The sequence below is a fragment of the Danio aesculapii genome, chromosome 2 (genome assembly GCF_903798145.1).
Source record: "Danio aesculapii chromosome 2, fDanAes4.1, whole genome shotgun sequence".
NCBI lineage: Eukaryota > Metazoa > Chordata > Actinopteri > Cypriniformes > Danionidae > Danio > Danio aesculapii.
The window spans coordinates 16257846-16284641 of NC_079436.1; the positions used below are offsets into that span (position 1 = coordinate 16257846).

The 26796-nt window shown below is 38.8% G+C and overlaps 1 protein-coding gene across 3 annotated transcripts in view; it reads left to right on the forward strand.

Annotated features, from left to right (window-relative positions):
• Positions 1-26796, forward strand: part of dpp6b (dipeptidyl-peptidase 6b) — a 239238-nt gene that overhangs the window by 95888 nt on the left and 116554 nt on the right. The window contains exon 1 of one of the 3 annotated variants that reach the window (XM_056473717.1): positions 5016-5098. The exons of the other annotated variants lie outside the window; for them this stretch is intronic. Within the exon in view, the coding sequence (XP_056329692.1) occupies positions 5048-5098 (51 nt within the window). The 5' untranslated portion in view covers positions 5016-5047. Of the gene's footprint in view, positions 1-5015; positions 5099-26796 lie in introns of those variants that run through there. 3 annotated transcript variants of the gene reach the window in all.

Sequence of the window (26796 nt, forward strand, 5' to 3'; positions counted from 1 at the left end):
TTATTCAAGGGATTTACCAAACAAAATAGTATTTTAATTGCTATAGAAATTTAATTATAATAGATCCATTCACATTTCTGTTTCTTGCACACATTCTTAGTAATATTGACTGTATGAGTTAGATCTGTTTTGTTAAGCTAAGTACAGAAAACCTTTACCTTTATTTTGATATGACAGTTTGAAGAAATACAATATGAGAAAAAGAACATGGTGAAGAAGATGCAGGATGCCAGTACTTATGTTTTGAATTTTGCTATGTAATGGAGACCAGGCAGCAGGAACTGCATGAGTAAACCTCCCTCACTACTTGACACTGTAGTCTTAAGTCTGCTTTTTAGTCTACCTTCATCCCAAATGCTGATTTGATTCCTATTTCTTTGAGTGAATAAGTAGAATGGGAAAACTGGAGGAGTTATATTGGTGCCATGACTCAGATGGGAGTCAAGATTAGGGGAGAGCTAGTAGGATCTGTGCAACTGAACCTCATTCATCTCACCTCAAAAGTGACTGATGCTAGAGGCTGTTGTCTGTAGTATCCTTGTTAGCTTTACATCCTCATATAAATTTTGTTTGGAACACTGTGAGATAATTTTGAGGAATTGGTGCCAGGCCCGGATTGGCTAATCGGGAGGACTGGGAGGATTCCCGGTGGGCCGGTTCGTTTTTTTTGGCCACAAGGGCCTGTGTCTCTAGCTGCCTGGACTCTCAGCAGTCATGCTTTTTTCATTTGTTTATTTATTTGACCATAGCCTCACTTTTTTAATTTATTATTTTCTTGCAGCCCCATGATGGCAGCTTAATGATGACGTAATTATCATTCGACTCCCCAACAGCGGCACCTTGCTCATCAGCAAAATCATTTGTTAAGAGATACGCGAGAGATGAAAAATTGATAACAAAAAGCGCAAAGGTGGCACTGAAAATGCCAGAATTTAAAAAGAGGAGTACATTTTCGTTAAAACCAGCGGCAGCGAGAGTACAACATAACATGAAGACGATGAAACGGATGGTAAGTTAACGTTAAGCTAGTTAGGAGCAAAACAATGATGTCTGCAAACCACCGTTTATGTACCGAACATTTACTTGTTCTGTAGCTCTTCAGCAGCAGCAGTAGCCTCTTGTCCAGTTTGCTGCTAACAGTAAAGAACCAGGGCTCGTAACGTTACCAAGCATCAGTCATGAGCCCAACACACTAGAATGGGCAGGTAGGATTGTCTTTGAGTGAATATAAGAATTCGAATTATTAAAGTTAATGAATATTACACCTCCTTAATGAAAAATGCCCTGAGACAATTAATAAATCAGATGATTCACTACACAAATAAATTTGACTCAACTTGATCAGAAAGCTAAAAAGGGAGAAAAGATAAAGCCATCATTAAGTAATACTGTGGTTAAAAATGTCTGGCAGATAACAGTGCAATACTTGTTTTATTCTTTATTTGCTTAAGGACTGGATATCTGTAAACAATTTTGCAAAGAATATATATTCAGATATTTCAGAAAAGGACATTGTGATGTTTTAAAAAATAGTGTTGAAGATTTAGCAACCGTTTAATGTTCTCATTTTTATAAAAATATTTGAAGTTATGAAGTAGCTGTTTCCTTAAAAAAGATGTGGTAGTGTCATTAGAAAATTCAATACATTTAATTAATTATTTTATACATATAGCTTAATATATATTTGTATTTATTTTATATTTTTTCATTTCAAGGTTAAGATAGTTATGAGCACTAATTCTTACAGAAAATAGATTCTGATACTGCTAAACATTACATTGTGTTAACTGTTCAAATAAATCTTCACTGAAGTACTGAATTGGAAATAATGTTATTTTAATATAGTCAGTTGTGAACTCCAGGGCTGAAAAGGAGTTTCACTCCAGCCCTGATTGTTGCCATGACCCGGATGAGACTGAAGTCCATCTGCAGCATGTGTACTCTGCATTTAGTTTTTAAAATGAACGCTACGGGCTTGAGACGCAGAGAGAAGTTGACCACGACAACGGGGTTTAAGTCAGGTGAAGAACGATTCCAGAAAGCAGGTATGACAAAAACAGAATCCAAAAAATAAAATAAACAAGTAAAGAACAGGGTGAGAATGTGGTAAAACCTAAAAAACGTGGTAAAAATCAGGTGAGGGCTTTTTGAAACCCTGTCATTTGGGGATAGGGAGGTGGGTGGGCGAATCAATCAGTGCTTTTGAAAACACTAGTGGTTGGGTTTAGGGAAGGAGGAGGGAGGGTCAGTCTTTCAGTCAGTCAAACAGTCAGTCGACAGCAGCCTTAGTAAGATTTAAGCGAGAGAAGCAGGCGCAAATAGCACTTGTGAGAGAAATTTGAGAGAAATATGTCAAAAAGCATACACAGCGGCCTCTGGTGAACTTGCGAAAAACAAAACTGCAAAAAAACGTAAATCCTGGGACATATTTGGGGCTCTCCAGAAATGTACTGTATATAGAGGTACCGTTTTCAAAATGAGCCTGGGTTGGACACATTTGGAGTGCAGTTACTAATGCTCATTCAATCCACTGCTTTCATGTAAAATAATTTAAACTTAATTACATGTAATCATAGCACTTCATAGCACTTTTTTTTACACTTACCATCAACAGCAACCACTGAGGAAACTGCTTCCCATACCTTTTCCTTGCCATTCAGATCTTTTTACAAGATATTCTGCAGGTCAAGGGTGAGATGGGTGTCATTCATGCCTCCTTGTTTTTTATTAAAAGTTAGTTCTCTGTGAAATAGCTTTGCATGCTGAGATGCAAGTGTCTCTCATCCTCTCCAACTGTTATATTATATTACATTACATTACATTATATTATATTATATTATATTATATTATATTATATTACATTACATTAAATTATATTATTACTTCATTTTATGAAGGGGGGGGGGGATTATATCAGTTTGTTGTTGTTGTTTTTTTAATTTGCATTTAGTTGCTGCAGACCAGAGTACACTTTAAATATGTATATATGATGTATTATTCATTTTGAATAGTACTTGTAAGAAATTTATTTAATAAATAAAAACATTTAAATTTTCCTTTCATCACATTTGTCTGACAAAAACAGTAGTTTTTCATTTCTTTTTTGTTAGAGCATCAGTGCTGAGTATGGAGTTGAAAATGTACAAAGCTTCTCTAGCAGTCATGCTATCACTTTCCCCACTTATATACTGTAGACCTGAACTTACTGTCACTCATTAAGCTGCAGGTTTCAGACTGCTCCTTCTACATTTCCATATGAATGTGATAAAACGGTGATGGCACACAGACTTCTGTACAAAATAAATGGGAAGGTGCAGTCTGACATGTCTTGTGGGAGATGAGAGATGTGCTAAATTAGGGCTCAGTGCTGGTGAAAGAGACTCTTGAATGAGGAGCTGGTGCATGTGTAGCTTCTGGTGGGCCGAAGACATGAAACAAGCTCTGACCAACTGAACTGATATTAAAGCAATACAGGCAAATGCTTTTTCGACTACACATGGAAATAGTTTGAAGTGGACAATGTCAAATGACCCTGTTTGCACCTGCATTAGCATCATCCACTTGTCAGATTAACAAAAATGCATCTTCATACCTGGTGTAAACAAAAAGGCATAGTGTTTATTCTTTAAATAGGTATTTCTGTGGTTCCAGTGAATGATCTTCATTCATTCATTCATTCATTTTCTTTTCGGCTTAGTCCCTTTATTAATCCGGGGTCACCACAGCGGAATGGACCACCAACTTACATCCATACACACTCACACACTACAGACAGTTTTTAGCCTACCCAATTCACCTGTACTGCAAGTCTTTGGACTGTGGAGGAAACCGGAGCACCCGGAGGAAACCCACACGAATGCAGGGAGAACGTGCAAACTCCACACAGAGACGCCAACTGACCCAGCCGAGGCTGGAACCAGCGACCTTCTTGCTGTGAGGCGACAGCACTACCTACTAAAATAGTAAACCGTATTATTAATTTTTTATAATATACCTTATTTGAATAAATCTTGCTTGGTTGCTACTGGATTCTTTAATTAGGAGAAAATAAATAAATAAATAAATAAATAAAAACCTGTCTGAAAGCCTACAGGTGTTGTGAACACGAGTCTCTGTTGCTCCTTACACCTGTCACCTTTCATATTTAGCTTAATTGTTTTTGGACAAAGTGCTTTTTCGCTTCATGACTGCTCTAAGACAAGACTCATAAGTCAACATTGAGTGTCATCTGTGCAGCATCTACTATTTACTTAAATCAGCATATTGTTTTGAAATATCAACTGACATTTACTTGTAAACTTAACACTCTTGTAAAATGAAAAAGTGAAGGTTATTTTAAGAGATATTACTCTTTTTTATTTGCAAATATTATAATGACATGAGAATGTTTTTCTTAACACATGAAATTACACTTTCAAATTAGTAAAATTGCATGTTAAAAGTCCTAGTTTACCCCATGAAATGCTGTCATCATTTAGCCTACTCTTCTGCTTGCTACAAACCTATTGAAGCTGATTTTTCTTAATATTCACATTAAGTTACATGTTCATGTAGCCTATATTATTTTAAAGCATGTCATTTCCGTAAAAAATTGTCTTAAAACTGTAAACGTTTCCACAAGAAATGTCGTGATAAAACGATGGGCAGTATCAAATAAGAAACTCACTAATTATAATTCTAAAAGTTGTATAAGTTGTAATTATATAAGTTATAATGTTGAATTTTGTTTACTCGATGAAAAACTATTAATGGTGTGTTTTTAGTCAAACTACTCCTGCTGTATTCTTGCTGCTGCACGACGCCTCGTGATGTTTGAATGTTTGCTGTTCAGCGCGAGACGTACAGTATGCAGCGTCGTCTGTCTCAATCGAAATAAAGCGTGTTTAGTCGCTCTCTCTCTCTCTCTCTCTCTCTCTCTCTCTCTCTCTCTCTCTCTCTCTCTCTCTCTCTTTCTCTCCATCCATCACCGAATGGGTTTCACTGAGAGTAAAGCTTTTCATTTCGTCTGAGGAGCGCCTGCATCAGTGTTTATATCCCCAATTTCAGCATGACTGCAGCCGAGTCCAGCGCGCCGGGAAAATCGTCTCAACAAGATCAGGTAGAGACATTAAAGTCAGAGCTTTTCTCACACAGTTGATTTAAATCAGGCATGAACGGTTTTGCATTACTGTTGATTCTGCACTCGCGTGTTGACTTGAGCCCGTGTTGACAGCTACTTTCAGTTAAATTAACGAATGGCACGCTACACACTGAAATACATTTTTTTAGCGTCACATCAGTCTGTTTTAGTTGTTGTTCTGCCACATGATGTCTTGGTCGTAGTAGACTAATTAACTATAAATATAAGGCCTATTTATAGACTGAAGTGACAGACATACTACAGTAAATGATACCCACAGGTACTCATAAATAAATAATATTTATAATTGAATTAAAATAGTTTGTGTTTTTGCTATTAGAAACACTTTTTAGTGTTTGTTATATAGACACTATAGTTTGTTTAAGCATAGACCTTGCAAAACACATTTGTCCACCAGAAAATTTTGATTGTTGTGTTTTCATACATAGCAAGGTTCTTAATGTCTTAATGTAGATTTTATATATATATATATATATATATATATATATATATATATATATATATATATATATATATATATATATATATATATAAATGTAGATTATATATATATATATATATATATATATATATATATATATATATATATATATATATATATATATATATATATACACACACACACCAATTACTAGATTTGTTTTATAACTTGTAGATTTACTGAAGTTGCTTCATAAAGTAACAACATTTTTAATATCTACACAGTGTAGTGTATTTAAAGTGTAAGTATATTTGACTAACCAGGGTGTGAAGTATACAACATTGAAGATCGGGAGGGTCAACTTACTTGGCAATGCTTCAGTTAATCAAATATATGAATTTATTTAAATTAATCTAATTTATTAATAAAACACATTTAAGTTTTCAGTGTTTGAGGGATATTTAATGTATCCTGACCTCTGATTAGCTATTTCAGAGGTTATTGTAGGTCAGACTATACAAACTAATGTTACCTTAATTTTAGGTTATATGTAGATACAAACAAATGTTTTACAAGAAAAGTGTCTTGTTAAGAATTACGGTGCTCTAGATCAATTTCAGAGTGTTGAATGAATTTTTTCAGTTTTTTTCTGATTGGCGTGACTATGCATTCACAAAGGTATGAACTATTATAGGGGTGTTCAAATGTATTTATTATTCAAATTAATAATATTATTCTTTAAGATACAGATCAGCGAAAGCTATTTCTCATTATTAAAAGGTTGACCCTACATACATTTTGTTTTGACGTCCTTCATGGAGGACCAAGCTTTAATTAGGGGGCTCAGTCCACCTGTTACGGAAGCAGACGGACAAACAAGGGGAGTAAGTATAAATGAGGTTTATTACAACAGCAGAGTAATTTGGATAATGATTGAGAGTTGAAATGGAGTTTGGATGAACTGATGATTCTCTTTGCCAGGTGGGATGACAGACACAGAAGGATGACCGAATGCACACACCAGAGGACTTGCGGGGAAGACAGACTGACGAGACACACAACGTTGACAGGACAACTGGAACACTGGACAGACTGGAATGAAAACAGAGATAAGGTAAGTATATTTGCTGGGATCGTAGGGGAGTGAAACCTAGGAAGTGGTTCACTCAGAGTCCGCTTCGTAGGAACGAGACCGGACCCTGAGTGAAGTGAGGTGTGTGCTTATATAGTGAATGGGAGTGATTGGGTGCAGCTGTGCGTGGTTAATACTCAGGTGAAGGTGCTCGGTGCGTGATGTTGGTGGAAGAGCCTGGCCAATCCGTGACATTACCCCCCTCCCCAGGGCCCGCTCCTGAGGGCCTGAACCTCCGACGTCGTGGTGGTCTACCTCGTCCTCGAGGTGCTGGAAATTCTGGGTGATTGGAGTGGAACTCTTCCATAAGTGCGGGATCTAGTATATCGGATCTGGAGACCCATGACCTCTCTTCTGGACCGTATCCTTCCCAGTCGACGAGGTATTCAAGCTGACCACCACGACGCCGGGACCGTAGGATGTCCTTGACTTGGTAGATGGCCCCTTCTTCTAACATCAGGGGGGGAGGAGGTTCCTCTTCATGGCCAGGCTCTGTGGAGGGAATCAGAGGATCGTGAAAGGGTTTTAGAAGGGACACGTGGAATGTGGGGTGGATTCTGTACTGTGGTGGTAACTGTAATTTGTATGTGACGGGGTTGACCTGTTCCAGAATGGTGAAGGGACCAACAAATCTGGGACTTAATTTTCGGGAGGGCAGTCGCAACCGGATATCTCTGGTGGAGAGCCAGACCTTTTGTCCTGGAGTATAGATGGGGCCTGGAATCCTCCTCTTATCAGATACCTCCTTTGTTCTGCGTACTGCCCTCTGGAGATGGTGATGAGCATCGTCCCAGACTCTCTCGCTCTCCCGGAACCAGTAATCCACTGCGGGGACATCAGATGGTGCGCCATCCCAGGGGAAGAGTGGAGGTTGGAACCCTAGGATGCACTGGAATGGCGTGAGTCCGGTGGTAGGTTGCCGCAGGGAATTCTGGGCGTATTCCGCCCAGCCCAGAAACTGGCTCCAGGAGTTTTGGTGACCGTGACAGAAGGTCCGGAGGAACCGCCCCACTTCCTGAATTTTCCTCTCTGTCTGGCCGTTGGTTTGGGGGTGATAGCCAGACGAGAGGCTTACGGTCACACCTAGGAGTCTGAAGAATGCTCTCCATAGTCTGGAGATGAATTGGGGTCCTCGATCCGAGACTATATCTTCTGGTAACCCAAAATTTCGAAAGACGTGGTTGAACAGGTTTTCGGCGGTCTCTAGGGCTGTGGGTAAACCTTTCAAAGGAATCAAACGACAGAATTTAGAGAATCGATCTATGATGACTAGAATGCAGGTGTTACCTTCAGACAATGGGAGGTCTGTCATGAAGTCAACTCCTAGGTGTGACCAGGGGCGGTTTGGGATGGGCAAGGGATGGAGTTTACCAGCAGGTAGATGGCGAGGACTCTTCGCCATAGCGCATTCTCTGCAGCCTTGGACGTATCTTCTCACATCCCTCGCCATGTTCGGCCACCAAAAGCGTTGGGATAGCAGCGAGAGGGTGTTGTTGGCCCCAGGATGTCCTGTGCCCAGAGATGTATGGCTGGAATGAATGAGATCTACCCGTTGGTTTTCAGGGATGAAGCGTCGATTGGGGGGACAGCCCGGCGGAGTTCTGGATTCTGGAGTGGCGTTTACTGTAGGAGCGGACCATTGGATGGGACAGATAGTGATCTGATCGGGAAGGATCTTGGCCGGTGTCTCAATAATTTCATGCTGGTCGTGAATTCTGGAAAGTGCGTCTGCTCTGATGTTCTTTGAACCTGGTCGATATGAGATAGAGAACTGAAATCTGGAGAAGAACAATGACCAACGGGCTTGACGAGGACAGAGTCTTTTAGCATCTTTTAGGTATTGGAGATTTTTATGATCTGTGATCACCTGGAACGAATGTTTGGCCCCCTCCAACCAGTGTCGCCACTCCTCCAGGGCGAGCTTGATGGCCAGAAGTTCTCGATTTCCGATGTCATAGTTCCTTTCCGCCGGGCTGAGCTTCCGGGAGAAATAGGCACATGGATGGAGTAATGAAGGAGTACCGTGGTACTGGGACAGGATGGCTCCCACTCCGGTGGTCGATGCATCCACTTCGACCACAAACGGCAAGTCAGGATCAGGATGAGTCAGCAGTGGGGCTTGAGTGAAGGATTCCTTTAGGTTTTGGAAGGCTGCGGCGGCTTCGGGAGGCCAGGGTAGTGCTTTGGGTTTATTTTTCAACAGGTTGGTGAGCGGAGCGGTGATGAGACTGTAATTCTGGATGAAACGTCGGTAGAAATTAGCAAATCCTAGGAAACGTTGGAGTTCCTTTATGGTCTTTGGTTCGGGCCAGGAGATGACGGAAGTGACCTTCCCCTCGTCCATACGAACCCCTCTTTGATCGATGATGTACCCCAAGAACTGAACAGATGGTGAATGGAAGGAGCATTTTTCAGCCTTGAGGTACAGGCGGTGTTTCCTGAGGGTTTTCAGGACCTCCGCAACGTGGTGGCGATGTTCGGCCTCACTCCGGGAGTAAATCAGGATATCATCTATGTATACAATGACGAAGAGATGAAGGAACTCCCGGAGAACTTCGTGGATGAAGTTTTGGAATACGGAGGGGGCGTTAACCAGACCATAGGGCATGACCAGGTACTCGTAGTGTCCAGTAGGGGTCACAAACCCAGTCTTCCACTCGTCCCCCTCACGTATTCTCACCAGGTTATAGGCGCTGCGGAGGTCCAACTTGGTGAAAATTTTGGCGGATCTGAGTTGTTCCAGGGCCGCAGGGACGAGAGGAAGGGGATACCGGAACTTGACTGTACCTTGATTTAGGGTTCTGTAATCGATACATGGCCGCAGCCCTCCATCCTTCTTAGCCACGAAGAAGAAACTTGAGGCAGCAGGTGACGTGGATGGACGGATATACCCCTGACTCAGAGCCTCATGGATGTACTCCTCCATTGCCTTGGTCTCCGGAAGGGACAACGGGTAGATCCTACCTCTGGGCATAGGAGCATCTGGAAGCAGGTCTATGGCGCAGTCCCATGGCCGATGTGGAGGTAGCTGGGAAGCTCTCTTGGGGCAAAATACATCCTCGTATGAGGAGTAGATCTTCGGGATCTGAATGGATATTTTCTCGACAGGACTTTCGACAGACGTGACGTAGACGGTAAGGGGTCTTTGAATTTGTAAGGGTAGATCGGGAAAACAGCTGGATCTGCATTCTTCTCCCCATCTCTTAATCTCTCCTGTGCCCCAAGAGAGGATGGGATCGTGCTTCACCAGCCACGGGCGCCCTAAGATGATATCCATCGATGCACCCTCCAGAACCAGAAATTGAATCTCCTCTTTGTGGAGCAGTCCTACTTGGAGATTGACGGGTTCACATTTTCGATGGATACGTGCCTGAGAATGGATATCGTTGGTTATGGGCTGAATCTGGTAGACGTGCGTCGAGGCTTCGGTGTTAAGCTGTAGTCGGCGACAGAGGGCGTGCGAGATGAAATTTCCTGCTGACCCGGAGTCGATGAGGGCTGTGACTGAAACTGAGACAGAAGGGGTAGTTAACTGGGCATTAGTGGTGAGAGGATGCATTTTTTCAATGGGAGAACTGAACAAACTCACCACAGAGCGTGTTGGACGAATGGGACAGTCCAGCCTGACATGTCCTTTGGCACCACAGTACATGCACAGACCCCGGGTCAGCCTCCTCTGTCGCTCGGTGATTGTGAGTCTACCAGATTCTATGATCATGGGTTCTGGTTCTGGAGGGACGGCTGGCTCTGGCGAACGGAGGAGTGCTTGTGATACCGGTGGAGGATCATGCTGGTAGACCCTCAGACGATCGGAACAGCGCAGAGAGTGTTGGATGAACTTCTCCAATCCCATCGTGTCATCGAGGGCGGCCAGCTGTAACCGGAGGCTGGGCTCTAGTCCGAGCCGGTAGGTTGTGAGGAGAGATCGCTCATTCCACCCGCTAGCAGCAGCCAGAGTTCGGAACCTGAGAGCATAATCCTGAGTGGACATGGCTCCCTGTTTGAGATGGTATAACTGTTCTCCAGCTGCTACTTCGGCATCCGCGCGACCAAAAACCTCCTTGAAATATTGGGTGAATGACTGAATGGAATTTGTTACCGGCCCAGACTGTTGCCAGATGGTTTCAGCCCACCGAAGAGCCGACCCAGAGAGAAGGGAGATGATGAATGCGATTTTGGACCGATCTGTAGGGTATAACTCGGGTTGCATAGTGAATACCAGAGAACATTGTAGGAGAAATCCATTGCACTCCTCCGCCCCGCCAGAGTAGGGCGCTGGTCGAGCCATGGGACTGGATGAGTGGGTGGACGGTGAAGAAGTGCTCGGTGCTGGTGGTGCTTCGGGAAGTGGAGCAGATGGTAGTAGCACTCTCTTCAATGAATCCACCAACTCCTGAAGGGGATCGTGAGTGCTCATGCTGTTGGTAGTTGATGGTCCGGTCTTCTGTTACGGAAGCAGACGGACAAACAAGGGGAGTAAGTATAAATGAGGTTTATTACAACAGCAGAGTAATTTGGATAATGATTGAGAGTTGAAATGGAGTTTGGATGAACTGATGATTCTCTTTGCCAGGTGGGATGACAGACACAGAAGGATGACCGAATGCACACACCAGAGGACTTGCGGGGAAGACAGACTGACGAGACACACAACGTTGACAGGACAACTGGAACACTGGACAGACTGGAATGAAAACAGAGATAAGGTAAGTATATTTGCTGGGATCGTAGGGGAGTGAAACCTAGGAAGTGGTTCACTCAGAGTCCGCTTCGTAGGAACGAGACCGGACCCTGAGTGAAGTGAGGTGTGTGCTTATATAGTGAATGGGAGTGATTGGGTGCAGCTGTGCGTGGTTAATACTCAGGTGAAGGTGCTCGGTGCGTGATGTTGGTGGAAGAGCCTGGCCAATCCGTGACACCACCTCAAACCCCCTGTAATTCGCACCCTGACTAAAACAAAGTGACAGTATTTTAGATGTTGTTTAAATAACTGTTTAATTTACAGTTCAAATTGTTTGTTTACTTCACTTTTAACAAATCTTCTGTGAATTATTCAGGTATAGTGTTACATGGGACAACTTTTTTGAGCAATGTTGCCAGGCAGAGCAATGTTGCTTGGCTACTGTCCTATTAAGAATGGGTAACAAAATTGTATCTTGATCTGGTTGCCCTAATTAGTTGCCCCGTGTCTCACCTGATTGCCCATTGAGGACATCATTGACCAAAATTGCCCAGCAACATTGACTAGATTGGAAAGTTTTTTCGTGTATCATTACCTGTACTTTTCTGAATTTCACCTCATCGTTTTGAGATTGTGCTTGAATCTTGGGTACTGCAAATCATTTTGGCTGTAGTGGTGAGTGGTTAGTGAATGGTTCATTCCCCTTTGTAAGGCCTTTAAGCAAGTTACAAATGAAGAATCTAACATTGATATTTGGGCAAACTTTTATTAAATTTAAAGGTTACATTAAAAGTGAATGAAAACTGGCTTTTCCATTAATAGTGTAAAAAATAATGGACCATCTTACAATGTAGGAGCACCACTGGAAGCAAGCCAAAAAATTCATACTCAGGCTTGCTTTTTAAAGTTAAAGAGACTAAATTATATTAATGGCCATATAAACTCACTGCAAAGTTATATTTCATTCCTTGATTAGTAGTAAATATACGTTGAAAATACGTTTATATTACAATATACTCAACAGTATAATAACAACAAAATAAACAAACAAAAATGATAATGATGAGAAAACAGCAGTTAAACATTTATGTTTATTTTGTTCTCTCATTTCACTGCCCTCATGTCAGTAGGTAATGAACATAAAAGTAAAATTACACTGTTTTTGTCACTTGATAAAGTTTGTTTAAAACATTCAGAATGAACCGCCAACTTATTCAGCATATGTTTTACACAGGGCGAAGCAGTGGCGCAGTAGGTAGTGCTGTCGCCTCACAGCAAGAAGGTTGCTGGTTCAAGCCTCGGCTGGATCAGTTGGCGTTTCTGTGTGGAGTTTGCATGTTTTCCCTGCGTTCGCTTGGGTTTCCTCCGGGTGCTCCAGTTTCCCCCACAGTCCAAAGACTTGCGGTACAGGTGAATTGGGAAGGATAAATTGTACGTGGTGAATGTGTGTGTGGATGTTTCCCAGAGATGGGTTGCAGCTGGAAGGGCATCCGCTGCGTGAAGCTATGGTCACACCGGGCTTTGTGTGTGCGAAATTCTGTCGTGCGGCGCTGCGAAAAGGGGCGGGATCAAACAAGCTTATTAGACATTTAAAAAAGCGAGCGATTGCTCCATGTTTTACATTTTTGCCCAGAGAGGTCCTGTTTTGATCCTCAATTGCTCTCACGCAGTCAAGTGATGCGATTTAGCAGGTTAGAGTTCACCAAGCTTGAACTTTGCACTGCAGCAACATGCGAAACTCGACGCATGACCCCGCGTTTCCGGTCTGACGCATTCGCGTGCGTATGAATGGAAGTCTATCGGAAGAAAAGTCAAGTGTGACCGCACCTTAAAACGTGCTGGATAAGTTGGCGCTTCATTCTGCTCATCAAACAATCAAACACAGCTGATCCAACTAATCAAAGTGTCACTACTAGATCAGCTGTGTTTGATTCGGGTTGGAGCCTCCAGGAACTGAGTTTGAGACCTGTGCACTAGATTCTGATCACAGCTGATGACACCTACACAGTTGAGACTTGTAATCAATTATCATTTGGACTATATATGCACCACACCTGTTTGTTTTTGACATTAGCCTTGTTTATTGTTTGATCCTGTTTGCCGCCTGTTTTTTGACCACGTTTTTGGATTGCCCTTTTTGTACAAGCAACTTCTGTTTGTCCCTCACTTTGTTCCAGCTTGTGACAGTATTAGCTAATACTAAGTTTTACAGTTTTTTTCCTCCTCACTGTATAATAGGTATATTTGAATGACTATGACTGAATATTTTATAGAGGATCTCCTATATTTCCATTATGTTTTCGATGAATAGGTTTCTCGATGACAATTAAAAGCTACACACAACAGATGGCCAGCGCAAACTCCACTCTTTATTTCACTCCTTTGTCCCAATCCCCCTTTATGATATCATCAGAAGCAAAGCATGGAAAACTGCAGTTCTCATCATTCAAATCAATTAAGCCAAACTACTGCATCTGTTGTGCTCTGATTACTTTCATGCTATTCATTAATCACGTGCTTTCATCTGACCTTGTTTCATTGTTCTCCAAACACGACCTATATCATCATCAAGCTCATTGTACTCTTAAAATCAAAAAAGTCCTCAATTCTAGATTATTTCATGATTTTTTTTCATGCTCAATTGAAGCTGGGCTAAGAAATTGTGATATTTAAAGAGCGAACTCTAATTCGCCCACTCAAGATGCTTTTTGCACTTGAGCCCTAAGTAGGGCTCTCTGATGACAATGATTAGGGTTTAAGCAATGGAAGAATCGCTCATCTTAAAATAGCTGGCTTTGATTCTGCTGAAAGGAGGGGCTATATTTGGAGTGGTTCGGCGATAAAGTGGGTCTGATAGACAGGATTAATTGAGAATTGCGTTTGATGTTTGGAGCCCAGATGAAAAAGAACATCCCCCATGAAGTACAATTATGAGCAATCAGTTCAGGCCCAGCACTGATAGACGGGAGCGTGTTTTCCCAGTCCACCTGTCCTTCAAAAAGTACCTGTCTGTTTGAGCAATAACATCAATGTGTAGAGAAACAGCTCAGCTTTGGCAGGTCTTCGGGATCATTTATTACCTCGATAATACTCTCTATACGATGCTGAAGTTTTAATCGAAAATCTTTCTCTGTGCAAGTTGACTCAAAAATGACAATTTTATGTTAATCTACTCACCCTCGAGTTATCCAAGATGTTGGTGTTTTTTATTTATTTCATCAGTAGCTCATTAAAGAGTATTTTTTTGTGTAAACCATGGTCATTTGATGATTGTAAAATGCAAGCTAACAGCTACAACCACTCAGTGGTGTAAAGCAACAAATTACAAATACTCAAATTACTGTATTTGAGTAGTTTATCTCATAAATTGTACTTTACTAAGTAGTTTTAAAAATGTGTATTTTTACTTTCCTTTGAGTACATTTTTAGTGCCGTATCTGTAATTTTACTCCACTACTTTGCTTCAACCTCCACTACTTTTCTTTTTTGTCTATGGGGATTATAAAAATCTGTCCTATGACTTCTGTCAAATCAAATCGCACATAGAAGGTAAATCGCCTATAATGAACTACCTCAAGACATGGGTTATTTATAATTGCAGCAAACTGTTTGGAACCATTAAAAGTGTCCAAGAAGATGTCCAAAATCTTTATACGCATTGACCTAGAGACAGTTTTGATGCATGTCACTGCTGAGAAGATGACGGATGTTTACTGTATGATGACCGGAATGGCCTTAAACAGCCAGCAGGCACAAGACGTCAACATGACGCCAGATTGACATTGTACTCCAATGTCGTGGGGACATAGCATTTTGTTTAGAAATGAAAATCGAGTTGACATCAGAACTAGGGGTGTCAAAATTTATTGTTTCTTTGGTGCACTGCAATGCAGATGCGTACAATTCTGTATCGGTTCAGTAATAATTATAACCGGTTATTATGTATTGATGTCATTTATCTCGTATGCGCTATGTCGCGGTAACTTACTATGGCTAATGAGGCGAGTGTGAGTAATTAAAACACTCCAACTACTTAAAAACGCAGAAACTGTGCACAATCCACTGCTTGGGAGTTTGCTGGACAGTCTTTCACTGACACTGAACAGCAGAAGCCCCTGTTTCACTGCGATTGAGAAAATGAAAGTAAACCTAATTTCTCTCTCTTAATGTGGACCTCTGACCAGTTGGCGTGACTTTACCTCTCCTCTCAGCTGTTACAGCATTACTTCTGGATACAGACACTGCAGAGCGAGTTTTCTTCACCGCATCTATCATGGATCAGCTGGGATCGCCACTGCCATTTATCAGTGTTTATCAACAGCGCCAGAGCATTAGTGCCAATTGCAGCCCTTCTTGTTAAGCGTGTGATATATCATAGAGGTGTAAGAACTCGCTTGGCAAGGCTCAGTAAGCTAGTGGAATATTTATATTTGTTTATTTGCTATAAATGCTCATGTTGTTCTGTGCCTGTACTTGTTTTTAAAGGTACAGTTCAAATATTTGACTGTTTGTATTTAAGGACAAAATTGTATTACAAATAATATAAAAATAAAAATGAAGAGTTTAGATGCAAAAACCTCTAAATGCCATCTGAACTTTTCCTCTAAAATGAGCATTTTTATTAGGCTTCTGTGTGTATGTTCAGTAATATAACTTTTATGGCAAAGAATGAGTCCTTTTCCTGGTCTTTAAAGTGAAATATCTCAACATAAACAAAGGAGGCTGAGAAAAATGTTTATTTTCGATGGAAATTTCAGACACCACTTAGGGGTTTTTGCATCTGAACTCTATGCACTATGATGTACCGAGATATTGAATTGAACTGAATCGATGGCATGATAATCGCAACCGAACCGAACCGTGAGACCAGTGTAGGTTCACACCTCTAATAAGAATCCAGCATCAGGCCAACATCAATGTCCAGCGTCCAACCTGAAATCAACCAAATATCAATATCTAATGATGTTACAGCTTGACGTTGTGTAGACGTTACCACTATCAGACACTACCGTCTATCAGATGTTGGATTTTGGTTGCCATACCTGATAAATAAATGTCAGTATTTGACTTATGACGTCGGTTTAAGATGTTGGCTTGATGTTGGATTTTGGTCACTTTCAAACAAAACCTAATATCAACGTCATTTGACGTTGTTATTATACGTCAAAATAACATTGTCCTTAGACGTTGGCTAGGCATTGAATGTTGGTCACCTGTCATCACAACCTAAATCTAACCTAATGTCAACATCTTATGACATGTGCCTGCTGGGCAATGACTAAATGCACTACAGAATGTTACGTTTACACACATGCACAAATTATATGTACATGCATTATCTTTTTACAGCGTAATACTCACTATTCACTAATTCTGAGTACTTTTGAAAGGTCTACTTTTTATGTTTACAACAGTAATATTTACAACAGATACTTTAACTCTCTTTGCACTACATTTTTAGGCAAGTAATGGTACATTTTTACTTAAATATGATTTTTCAGGACTCTTTCCACCACTGCAACCACTTTGAGTGGCTTCACAAAATGTCACAAAATTCACATCTTAAACGATGCATAGACACATCTGCGTTACCTTTTACTATTACTACCATTTCAGCATGATAATAACGTTTCCAAATTTTTTTTTTTACAGTTAGCACACATAGGGTGACGCAGTGGTGCAGTAGGTAGTGCTGTCACCTCACAGCAAGAAGGTCGCTGGTTCCAGCCTCGGCTGGGTCAGTTGGCGTTTCTGTGTGGAGTTTGCATGTTCTCCCTGCATTTGCGTGGGTTTCCTCCAGGTACTCCGGTTTCCCCCACAGTCCAAAGACATGCAGTACAGGTGAATTTGGTAGGACAAATTGTCCATAGTGTATGAATGTGAATAAGTGTGTATGGATTTTTCCCAGAGATGGGTTGCAGCTGGAAGGGCATCCGTTGCGTAAAACATGTGCTGGATAAGTTGGCGGTTCAATCCGCTGTGGCGACCCCAGATTATTGAAGGGACTAAGCTGAAAAGAAAATGAATGACAGAATTTAGCACACATAATTTAAGCAATGTTTATTGGTGTGTAAGCCATTAGCACCATGCAGTTAAAAGTGTTTTGAGAGCATTTTAGATTTTTTCCCATGCTGGTGTAAGGGGGTTGTTACTACTGTAACTTATTCTGAGTGGTTGGCAGATTTTGTTTATTAAAAACAACATGGTTCCAAGATATGGCTCAGTATCAGTGTAGGTGTTATGTTTTTTTCATATGTGTATCATAGGTGTAGTTTGTTCAAAGCTACTACTTCATGTGTGCCTAACATTTGTGTGATTAGTGACCATTGACTTTGTGCATTAATGAAAGTACAAATAATGCTGATGCTCATTGTTAAACACCACTACTGTTCCATTAGCATTCATCCTCAGTTTTTTAGCTATTTTCCAACTTTACTCTTTCATCATTGAAATCACAACATGTCTTCACTAGATGCTGTTTCTGTTGCCACAGGATGTAAGTAATAGTTTTAGAAATGTGAGCAGCTCTTTCTGCAATGTAACAGATTGCTTTATGACTTATATTACTCCAAATCACAACTGTGTGATGATTAAACCGTATCTACTGAACTTCATTAACAATGCAGTGTTATTTCTTTTTCTTTATTTTAGTAAGACTAACTCTATGTTTTCTCTATGAAAATTAAATGTCAAAACTATATAGGATTAATTGTCAACAAATGGCTTAAAAATGCACTGAGAATGAACGTTTAATATTTTTTATATCTTAGTAATCAAATATTAATCAAAAACACAGGCAAACCAAATAGTTTTCATTTCAATAACTTTCTACTTTTTAAATAAAATAAAGCTTAAGAAAGCTGTTCAAGAAAGATTTCCAATTATTTTCAATTATCGGCAGTTGTGTACTTAATGTTTTTGTGTAAAACAATATTCATTTTTATTAGTATTTTCTTTTTGCGAGACTGGTATTGTTATGACAGAAAATGTTGACAGTAGAGATTGTTCCAAATGCTGCTTTATTATAAAATGGGATGGTCGTACAGGCAAGGGAACACAGAAGCACTGAGAACAACAGAGAAAAACAACCCAGGCTCATTCTGATTACGTACCCCTATATACATTTCTGGAGAGAGCAAAATACATCCCAGGAGCTACTTTTTTGCAGTTTTTGTTTTCGTGAATCCACCAGAGGCCACTGTGTACACTAGCTGAGATCTCAAATATCTCTTGCGAGTGCCATATGCGCCTGCTCTTCTCACGTAAAACCACCAGAGGCCACTGTTGACTAACTTACTGACTTACTGACCAACCGACCTACCGTTCCTTTTCTCACTTACTAGCTGACCGCTTATCTTTTTTTACTAGCTTTTCCGCTGGTACCAGTTTGTCCAGTAGCTTGACATGTACATTGGCAGACTTGAGATGCAGAGCGGAGTTGACCACGAATATGTGGTTTGATGCTGGTGAAGAACAGTTCCAGAAAGCAGGTACGACAAAAACAAAAGACAAAAAAATTTAATAAACAAGAAAATAACAGAGTAAGAATGTGGTATAATCTGAAAAACGGTAAAAATCAGGCTGCCGTTATGGGCTTTTCTTTTTCTGGATTGCTTTTGAAAACACTACAGTTGGGTTTAGGGAAGGGGGTGGGCGGGTCAATCTGTGCTTTTTAAAACACTATTTAGTTGGGTTAAGGGAAAGGGGAGGGTGGGGGATCAGTCGGTTGGTCAGTCAGTCAGTTGACAGCAGCCTCTGGTTTATTTACATGAAACCTGCTGGTGCGAATGGCACTTGCAAAAGGCCTCTGGTGGATTTGCGAGAACAAAAACGTCAAAAAAATATAGCTCCTGGGATGCATTTTGCTCTCTCCAGAAGTGTACAGTATGTAGCAGTACGTTTTCAGAATGAGCCTGTGATTTATTCATTCATTTATTTTTATTTTTTTTAAATGAATAAAATCATGTACTGTATGGTGACATGGTGGCTCAGTGTGGAGCCAGATCAGTTTAAAAAATAACATTTACAAAATGAAATTCAAACATCCACAATGCAATTCACAGTTACAAAATCCAATTTGTAAGTTTGTAAACACAATTTGTGAATTCACAAGTAAAAATCATAAATATTTTTGGCAAATGAACTGGATTTGCGTATTTATGAATCATGTCTTGAATTTACAAATTGTATTTGTGTATTTATGAATTGTGTTTTGAATTTACAAATTGTATTTGTGTATTTATGAATTGTGTTTTGAATTTACAAATTGGATTTTGGGAATGTGAATTGTGTTGTGAATCTATGAATTGTGTTTTGTAAATGTATTAGTTTTGAGACTGATCTGGCTCCACAGCCTCACAGCAAGGAGGTCGCTGGTTCGAGTCCTTTCTGGGTCAGTTGAAATTTCTGTGTGGAGTTTGCATGTTCTTCCTGTGTTTGCATGGGTTTCCTCCAGGTGCTTTGATTTCCCCCACAGTCCAAAGACATGTGCCATAGGTGAATTGAATAAACTAAATTGGCTGTAGTGTATGTGTGTGAATGAGTGTGTAGGGATGTCTCCCAGTAATGGGTTGCATCTGCACCTGTGTAAAACATATGCTAAAGGGACTTAGCCGAAGGAAAATTAATGAATGAAAAACATATACATTAGTGACCCCAGATTTTAGAATTGTATGTGCATGCAAATATAGCGTTTTGTATCATTATATTTCATTGGTCTGTTAAAGATGGTTTGTGTCATGCATCATTTAGCTGTTAATGCTGATGTGCCAATCAACCATCCTGTCTATTTCACAGATATAAAATGCCCTTCACACACAGAAGGCACTAAGTGCTATCCTCTACAAATGCTGCTACTTTCAGGATTGACAAGATAGAAGACAAAAGGTGATCATGTTATTGCTAGATAAATAGGGTGTTGTCAAAATTCAGCATTGGAGATGTTGTTTCAGATGTCTTCACTCGCTGAGGTTTTATAATAAAATGGAGTGGTTGCTGTCAGAATGGAGAAACAAAAGATTATTAACACTAAAACAGCATTTATAAATTGGCGGGAAAGCGATATCCCATTATGACATAATATGTCACTTGATGTCCTGGGGGAAATGAAGTGAAACATGCCTGGTGGGGGCTGTGACAGAGATTGCTCTATGATTTCTGTATTCACGTGGGCAAATAATAGTGTTCGGATGATTCCCTTGGTGATGAAGAGGTCTATTTACGTTCTGTGTACGTGCCGCTGTGTAACAATAGCTTCCATTCCTCCTCCATCATTTCCTGTTTTCCTAGTTTGCCCATTAGGTGTAACAAATGAGAGCCGCTTCATTTCAGAGACACCTTCAACCTCTTCTTGATCTGAGTTTCACCTTCAGCTTTTCTGGCTTCTCTAATGGCTGAAAGAAACCAATTTCAGACATCTACTTCAGTGTCACTTTTCATGAAATAACGCAAGGCTGTCGTGATTGTAGCTTGTTTTTCTTGTTATTTTGTTTCTATTTGAGTCTTGCAGAGGTGAATTATTCACCAGGTCTGTCCCACTTTACAGCTTATTCTGCCCGATTTAGCAGGAGAAAGTCATTAACAATCAATCACTGATCATGTTAGCAATTAATGTTTAGAGGTGATAAAGACTTCAGAATGTCCTGAACAAGTTTGCGAACATGTTGCTGTGTTTGTGTTCAATATAAGGTGTTATTTATGATTGTGGGAGCTTTTTATGGCTGTGTATTGGGCTAAAGTATGTATCATCTGCACTTCAAACCAGTTTTTTTTCTGGTTTTCTTGTATAAAAAGGGTATGCCAAGTGATTTACAATCATGTGCACAGTGATAGTCTGTACAATTGTTATGAATAATGATAACAGCTTAACATGTGAGTTTAATGGTGTTGGATCTATCTATTATATATCTTTATCTTGCGAAAAAGCCAACAGATATGTACAAGAATAATATAAAATCTACATTGTAAAACCCAACAGTCCACTTTATCAAATGAAATGAGTGTAGTTAACACAAAATTTACTGAAAGTTAATTCTACTCATTGGAAAAGAGTTTTGAACTTGGTGTTGAAGGTAATGAGTTAATTAAATACCTCATTACTTCATCAAAAATGGAGTACGTTCACAGTAATCACATAGAATAATTTTTTTAACTCAAATGGTTTGTTGCAATCGGTTTCCTCAAACGTTTAGAGTTGCCTTAACTTATTGAGTTTTTCAGTACTCAATTGGTTTGAGTTCTTTTCATTTATTGGGTTTTAATGTGCTCAAATTGCTCCGTTTACTCAAATAGAGTAAGTTCACAGTACTCATTAAGATTAGTTTTTGAACTTAAATGGTTTCCTCAAATACTTCGAGTTACCTTAACTTATTGAGTTTTACAGTGTATGGGGTTTATTACACTGTATACTTTTTAAATTAATTAATTCAGTAATATGAAGCCAACCTAAGCTAGATTATTTTTTTTATAGTGCACAAAATGGAAGAAAGTGCACATAAACTACAATGGAAGCAAATTTACAGAAAGAATTCCAGCATGTACATCAAAAAAGTTATGCAATTTGTTTTATAAGATCATGTGAAAACTTAAATGGGTGGGATGGGATGTCATTTATGGACAAAGCAACAGTCCGACCACATTGTATCAAGTATCTGAAATGTTGTTTGTGGTGATTCTCAAATCCATTAGCCAAAGTCTGTCATCAAAGTGGTTACCAGAACTACACTCCCAAGAGCAGTCTCGTGCCTCCAAAAGTCACCACACGTTAATTTTGTTTTAAAAAGCTTCACAGCGGCTTTTACCTCAGCAAATTCCATTTTTGTTTTGATGTTTGCTGACAGTTTAAGTGGTGGAAGTTCACTTTGGCTTTCGGATGGAAATCATTTTTGCTCATAAGTTTAATTCATAATTTTGGATGGAATCATAACAACTTTCTTAGCCACGTGTTTCACTGATTTATTTTGATTTACTGATATTTTATTTATTTAGCTCACAATTTTACAAAAAAAAATAATAATAATAATTAAAATTGAACAAAAGAGTAGCAATTTGTAAGTACTCTGGCAAGCCATGTTAGTCTAACAAAATATGCAGATCATGTTTTGTTTGTTTGTTATTAAATAACAAAAAACTGATTGTTAGATGGTCAGATGTTGTCAAAATATGTGTTCTGCATTTCTTGATTTCATTCAATAATTTTCCTTCGGCTTAGTCCCTTTATTCATCAGGGGTCACCACAGTGGAATGAACCACCAACTTATCCAGCATACGTTTTAGACAACGGATGCCCTTCCAGCTGCAGTGCTAACCACAGAGCCACCGTGTAATTTTCTTTGTTTCAGAATTTACTATTTTATTTTGCTAACACATCTCTAGTTTTAAAGTGAACAATTATATCCATACAAAATAACCCATTGATGAAACTGTTTGTTTTGGTATAAATAATCCAAATTTACTTCTGCTCTGGAATTATATTTTCTCTCAAATGATCTTAGTTTGATGGCTTGGCTGAGATATGCTTAGCTACCCCCTCCAGCTGTTAGTTTGCTGTGATTGAAGAATGATAGGAGTAGTGCAAAGATAAAACCTCACCCCAATCAGTTGAAAATATTATATCAATTGGAAATAATTTTAGAAAATGTTCAAGGCAGGAGATTAGCCTACTGTAGTAATTCAAATTAAAGGGTGCATTAAAGGGAGCAGCATTAAAATTACACCAAATTACACATTACACATTATTTCATTTATCTAATGACCTCCTGGCTACGAGCCTGTGTAGAAAACTTAACAATTGTGTTTTCAGGATTTAAGGTAATTGCAAAATCAATAACATTTCAGTCTGTGATAGATTAGCACTTCTTGAGAGATATCTCATTCTGATGCTCTCTTGACAGTGCAAATATGAGCTACAGTATATATATATATATATATATATACAGTCGCATGGCACTGCTATGAAAGTGATATTGCGTCTCAATACGGAGAGTCTCAAAAGGACTCTAGAGTCTAGAGTAACTACTTTCTTTCGCCATTCATTCACATCTGCAGCTGACGTCAGAATAGCAAAAACTGTTGCTACTTCACCAACATCACTTTAGAGCTAGTAATTGAATGATTTTTTCGCATACTGTCTAAAGCGCTGACAAAACAGATGATTTTGCTAACATTTTAAGATTATAAGGTTGAACAGCATGAAATGCCATCAGTCTACAGAGATTTCCCAGTTTTTCTCTGTTACAATCAGGAGATCACAACAATTAACCATGAAAAAGCCAAAGCAACGCAAACACTATCAGATTACTGTTGTGTATGTGATAAGAAAAACGCTAAACACATTTCTTTTTTCTTTCTGTTTACTGAACTAGTCTGCAGTAGTGAAAACAGGAGACTCAATAGAAACAGATGGCCAAAACAAAAAGAAAGAAGTCACTCTTTTGTTATACAAATATTGGCCAACACAATTTGTATTGTTTTTCCTCCTCTAAGGGCTTATTATGTGCGCTCTGTTGCCATCTGGTTGTGGAATGTCAACCGTCTTTGGTCTCTCAGAAATTATAAATATTTTAAAATAGGCACTGTCCTTATAAATAAAATGCATTGCAATCTAAACAGCTACATTCTCGACTAAAAAAGCCTCAAAAGTACAACATGTTGTCCAACAGCTGTAATATTTGTCAAACTGTAGAGTGTCCTCTGCTTGTTGCTGTATGTGGGTGGAGTAATATACAAGGGTGAAGAGGCTGGACGCGTGCTGTTATTTGCAGAATATCGCACAGCTATCAGCCAATTAGATTCAAGAACCAGACAGAACTGTAGTATAAATCAAAATATCAAACCATGTGTTTGTTAGATTTAAAGTAAACACAATAGAGAGACCGTTTGAAATAAAGGCCACATGTATTTGGATGGTCTCCACAGGTGATGTGTTTCTCTACACCTTTAGTTACTCTGTTATAACTCCAAGTGCACTGTTAAAAAAATCTGTTAAATTTATGGAAAAATACCGGCAGCTGTGGTTTTCAGTATTGTTCCGTTAAAAATACGGAAAAAAAATACGGTTTATAGAACTGTTAAAATTTCATAAACTAATACAATGTTCAGTTCACAAAACCGTAGCTTAGTGCATAAAAACGTAGAGTCATTCAATGCACTAATGTGTTCATGTGCGTTTACAATTAGCAATCAGATTTTCACTGCATTAGTAACACAGTTACCTTTAAACAAAAGAAGATGCAGCATAACATCAAATACTCTTAGTTCATCTTGGACTTGCACCCAGATGCTACTATCCTCCACAATGGTGACACAAAAAAGTTTTACAGTATTTTGCTGTTTTCTCTTTTCTTTTTTTTTTTTTTAATTGTAAAATACCAGCAGGTGTGGTTGCCAGTAATCTACTGTTTTTAACATTTTACATTCGTAAATTCATTTTACAGAATATTTATGTTAAAAATACATTCCACAGTCTGTATTTTTCACCCAATACATTTAACCCCTCAAATCCCAGAGTGTCCTCTCTAGTGTCCTTACTACAGAGGGTTGAACACTGAGACAGTGAAGTTAATGAGATAATTTAGCATCTAATTAAAGTAGGATTGAGAATTATTAATGAACAACTGTTAACAGCAGAATCACTGAAGGAAAGAAAACACAAAAACGCAGCCAAAACCAAACATGAAATCAACTGAGAATAAATCTCTGAATAAAATAATAATTAATAAAAATAAAACAAATTACACAATAAAAAATTTGATTTCTCTAGATCTCAGCAGGGATCATTAAACAACACAAACATCAGGAGCGTCACTTATTACTGACCTTTGACTTTATTTCTGTCATGTGAACAAAAGCTCTAAATGAAATTTTTGTTGTTCATTTGAAGTCACCATGATGGAGGACAAAGTCTGCTTTAGTTGGGCTCATCAACTATTTGCACTAACATTAGTTTTTATTTTGGCTGCTATAAATAATTGTGTTAATCACACTATTTATATAGCATGAAAAGCCAAAAGAAGAAACAATTCTAAGTATCATAAGATTAACTATGATATAAAAACCACCCTCACCAACTTGTGCACTTCTTGAATACCTTGTTTGTTATAAGTGAGAAATGTAGTTAAAGTCACTTGACCTACAGCAGTCAATATCTGTTTAAAAGATCTAAAACCACCATTCAATATGAGAATGTTTCTATCAAATCTATAGCAGAACTCAAAAACACAGACATCAACAATTAGTCTTTGAATCTCAAAATAAAAATCTAATAAAAAAACAACCCAGAACAAAACAATCTACTGAAATATTACCCCCCAAAAACAACATAAAATAAAGGAAAAGAAAGAAATTGTAAGAACTTTAAGCTGCATAATATTCTCATGCTGCAGTGTATGCTGGGATTTTTGTACTATGCTGGCACCCAGCATGTTTTGCAGCATGAATGAATTAAGCAGTTTTTTTTTAGCAACCATGGTTGAGGTCCATATCCTGATTCTTGATGTCTGTGTGTCATGATGTGTAGCTGTAGATCTCAAGGTTTTGTGCATAAAACTAATTACATTTTATTTTCTTATTAATTCCTTGATAATAGTTTGTTGATCCTCCATGGGAAGCTGTAACATATCCCAAACATTATCGTATATAACTACTTTTTATGGCTTAAACTATAAAATACTAGAAATTATAACTGTAACAATTAAGTACACACAGTATAGTTTCTCATTATCTTTCTTGCTATAGCTGATGAGTTTCAGAAACACAGTTACAACAGCCAGAGAAACATTAAGATAGAAGTAAAGCAAAACCTCTGATCTCTATGATGGTGTGGTTAAATGAAATATTTTCAATAAGAATATAAACCTCTGTTCATTATCAAATATTCTTGCAGATATGAGAGTATTGAAGTCAAACCGTAATCAGAGAAGCTGCTAATGCTGTTATTTAATGGAGTTGTTTAATCCTCTGTTTTAATTCAGTTGGTTTGGTGTGAGGTCGTGTCTGTAGTTTTATTTCTTGTTCTTTCCTTCAGTTAACAGCAGATGGTCATCAGCAACTGAATTCAGTGATTTGTGGTCATTCACTCTGTCTAGTGGACTAATTGACTAATTTAGGGACTAGTGAATGAGGGTGTGTAGTGAGATTTCAATTTTAGTGCTAATATGCTTGGTAATACACAAGGTGCCAATTCTCATTAACAAACTAATGGCTTATTACCTGCCTCTTGTTAAGACATTGTCTGTTTCTTTGCTATTTGTACTTATAAAGTACATATTCAGCATAATCATATTTTAAATCTTTAACTATTACCTTAATATATATTAATAAGCAGCAAATAAGTTTATTGATAAGTTGGAAAAAGTAATAGTCAATGATTTGTTTATAGAGAGAATTGTACCTTAAAAACAAGTGTGACCCAATACTTATACAAT